This window comes from Curcuma longa, unplaced genomic scaffold (assembly GCF_044706935.1).
Source record: "Curcuma longa cultivar G26 ecotype Majalengka, Jawa Barat unplaced genomic scaffold, ITB_CL_G26_1.1 contig_22471, whole genome shotgun sequence".
NCBI lineage: Eukaryota > Viridiplantae > Streptophyta > Magnoliopsida > Zingiberales > Zingiberaceae > Curcuma > Curcuma longa.
In genome coordinates this window covers 1-2,866 of record NW_027431916.1, presented here as the reverse complement: position 1 = coordinate 2,866, position 2,866 = coordinate 1, and the positions used below count along the sequence as shown (strand labels likewise).

Sequence of the window (2,866 nt, the reverse complement as noted above, 5' to 3'; positions counted from 1 at the left end):
TTGAATAAATTCTTTTAATATTTTAAATTATTGTATTTATTTGTCCTGTTAATTTAGCTATCAACATACCTTTCGACTTTGAGAGAACGTAACACTTCACGGCTCATAATTTAAACTTAATTTCAAATTGTTAATTTAAAATTAAAGATATAAAACTAAAATGTTGGATGACAGAATCATAAAATAAAATCAATTGTAGATATTAAACTTAACAGATTGTAGAATTCAGCTTTCCAAATCATAAAATCAATTTCTCCTATACACTGCAGAACAGAACAGAACATAGTTGACCCACAATAACAGGAGGATGAACGACGATAACCAACACACGACACACGATAACTAAAAACTACTCTAAAGAATGACAACGAACACAGGACCAGGAAAATTAAGAACATTCAAGTGGAAGTGGCTGGAACCATCAGACGCGCGGTGTCGCCGGCGGCAGCAGAGGAACAGGGCCATGGCCACCGCCAAAGCATTGAGACGGGAAAGCCAATGGTGGGCGCATCGGCGGAGGAGGACTGGAAGAAGAAGAAGAAGCTCTCTTGCTTTGACGGCAAACAATCTCCAAGCCGTAGAGAATCATGAAGTCTCGACCGTTCATGACTGCCCACCTCTTATGCATCTCGTGGAAGGACAGTCCGATGACCAAGCAATCGAAGCCCGCCTGATGTGCCACACCGTCGGCTTTCACGTTCAGCATATTCGCGAGCTTCATCAGGCCAACCTCTCCGCCGTGGAGTCCTGGGTAGAACCGCGCCATGTACTTGATGTCGTAGAGTTTTCCGTTAAAGAAGCTACTCGCCGTGGTTATAAACTCCCTCGGTGTCTCCGGCAGAGGCCTTCCGCCGGTAAACATCTTTACCAAATACCCAACATCGTACAGGCCGTGGAACGTCACGAACGTACCTCCGTGATGACTACTGAACAGTTTCTCCCATAGCAGAGCGGCGCAAGGAACAGAAGAAATACCTTCGCGCCGGTTTCTTTGGACGTCGCTACCGCTGTTCTTCAGTAGGTCGATGGACGTCGGCGTGTAGGGGTCGACGTCGGGGTCGAAGTCCGAGAAATTGATCTGCCATGTCATGCCCGGGTGGTTGCCGGCGTCGTCGAAAAGGGCGATTCCTAGCTGGATCATGCAGAGGTTGTCGACATTGTATTTCATGTCGCGGTATATGCGCTCTTCACCGGCATGGCGAGGGGTGTAGCGGAGGAAGCCGGAGAACTCTGTGTCGATGGCGACGATCGGGAAGGACTGGCGAATAACAGAGATCAACTCCATCTGCTCCAGTAAGTTTGCTTCCCAAACGTCGATGATCTCCATTGCTGCAAGCGATTGCTCTCTACTGCTCTGAGTTTCTCTCTGATCTGTGGTTTGCCTCGAAGTAGTTATTTATAAAGATGGATTTACTAATCAGTTGAGTTCAATTCGGAATCTGTTATCACTGCTGCAGTACTCCTAATCCATTTGGAATTTTGGGATTCCGAATTAATTATATTAGGAAAATTTTCTATCTAATCTAATATTTAATTTTATCGGTTAAGAAAATTTTGAGTGATTTCAAATATTTAGGCGGTGTTTGTTTATTAAATAATCTTTTATTTTAAAAATATTTGTTAGTTACGTTTTTTTATTAAAATTGTCACGCTGCCCCTCAGATTTTATTTTATTTTTATTTTTATTTTTATTTTAACCTTTACAATTTAAAAGTTTTGAGCATTTTAATTAGGACAATTATTTTTCCTTTATTTTTCATTTTTAGAACTTTTAAATTATTTCTATTCATAAATCTCGATTATTTCTATTCATAAATCTCGATCGTTGAAGTTTCTCTCGAGTCATGAGTCTTGTATCTCATTTCCGATCTCTTGTCACCGATGGCCTCGCCTACCTTGGACAGAGCTCTTCTCTTCTTCATCACAATCCTACTCCCACTCCGAATTTTCTACCTCGGCTCCCATCTTTTTCGAGGAGGGACTGTGCGAGGACAACTCAAAGCGGCTCCATCATAGATGTTATATGGAGCAATTCTATTGCCCGAACTACCACAATTACATGAGAATGTCTCTAATTATATATTCTTCTACTAAGATATACAATTTCATGAATAGAGACTTCTTCCCATCATACACAAGCATCACATTGATATCCTCGTTTTTGACTTGAGAAAGGACACCAAAGGTCCAACCACGGTGGACAGCAGCACATTGTACCTAGAGCAATTTCAGAGCCCAAACTACCACGATTACATGAGAATATCTCTAGTTCTATGTTCTTTTGCTGAGTTGGACAATCTCATGACAAACGAGTAATTAGAGAGACTTCTTAATTTGATATTTCATATGTATTTTGGTCAACTTATGTAGTTCTGATCTCTTAGATATTTTCTAGTCTTTAATGGTTTTAATTTTACCTTGTGCCCATTAGAACCCTTTCTACAATCTTTAATTGCTTTACGAACCTCTTTACGAGGAGGATCCCATGATGGTTGCATTTACAAGAAAAATCTAAATAATGGATTTTTTTTGTCGAAAGGAAATAGCATAGTTCAAAGAAGCAACATATAATAAGTGAAACATATCATTTCTATGTGCAAGTCTTAATTGAGGAAAACCATGCCCTACCCAACCAACTAGCAACCCTTTAATCTTTGCATCTCACCCTCCACAAGCCAGCTCCCCAACCCTTTAATCTTTGCATCTCGCCCTCTACAAGTCAGCTCCGATCATCCCTAATGTCAGCACCAAATTTGGATCAGTCAAAGAGAACTCAAGTTCTCCATTTTCACAATAGATTCTCTACTCTTCCTCGCATCCCTAGTGAAACAACAATCGGGTCGTTTCCCTTCCTCAAACTCCAATC

The 2,866-nt window shown here is 40.9% G+C and overlaps 1 protein-coding gene across 1 annotated transcript; it reads right to left on the bottom strand.

Annotated features, from left to right (window-relative positions):
* Window positions 1-421: 421 nt before the first annotated feature.
* On the bottom strand, window positions 422-1,327 carry LOC141817902 (putative CCR4-associated factor 1 homolog 11). Its single transcript, XM_074705512.1, has one exon. The coding sequence runs from the start codon at window positions 1,325-1,327 to the stop codon at window positions 422-424; it is 906 nt and encodes a 301-aa protein (XP_074561613.1).
* Window positions 1,328-2,866: the final 1,539 nt, after the last annotated feature.

Excerpts from the sequence above, each read along its gene's own strand:
- LOC141817902 (XM_074705512.1), bottom strand. The coding sequence starts at position 1,327 with ATGGAGATCATCGACGTTTGGGAAGCAAACTTACTGGAGCAGATGGAG.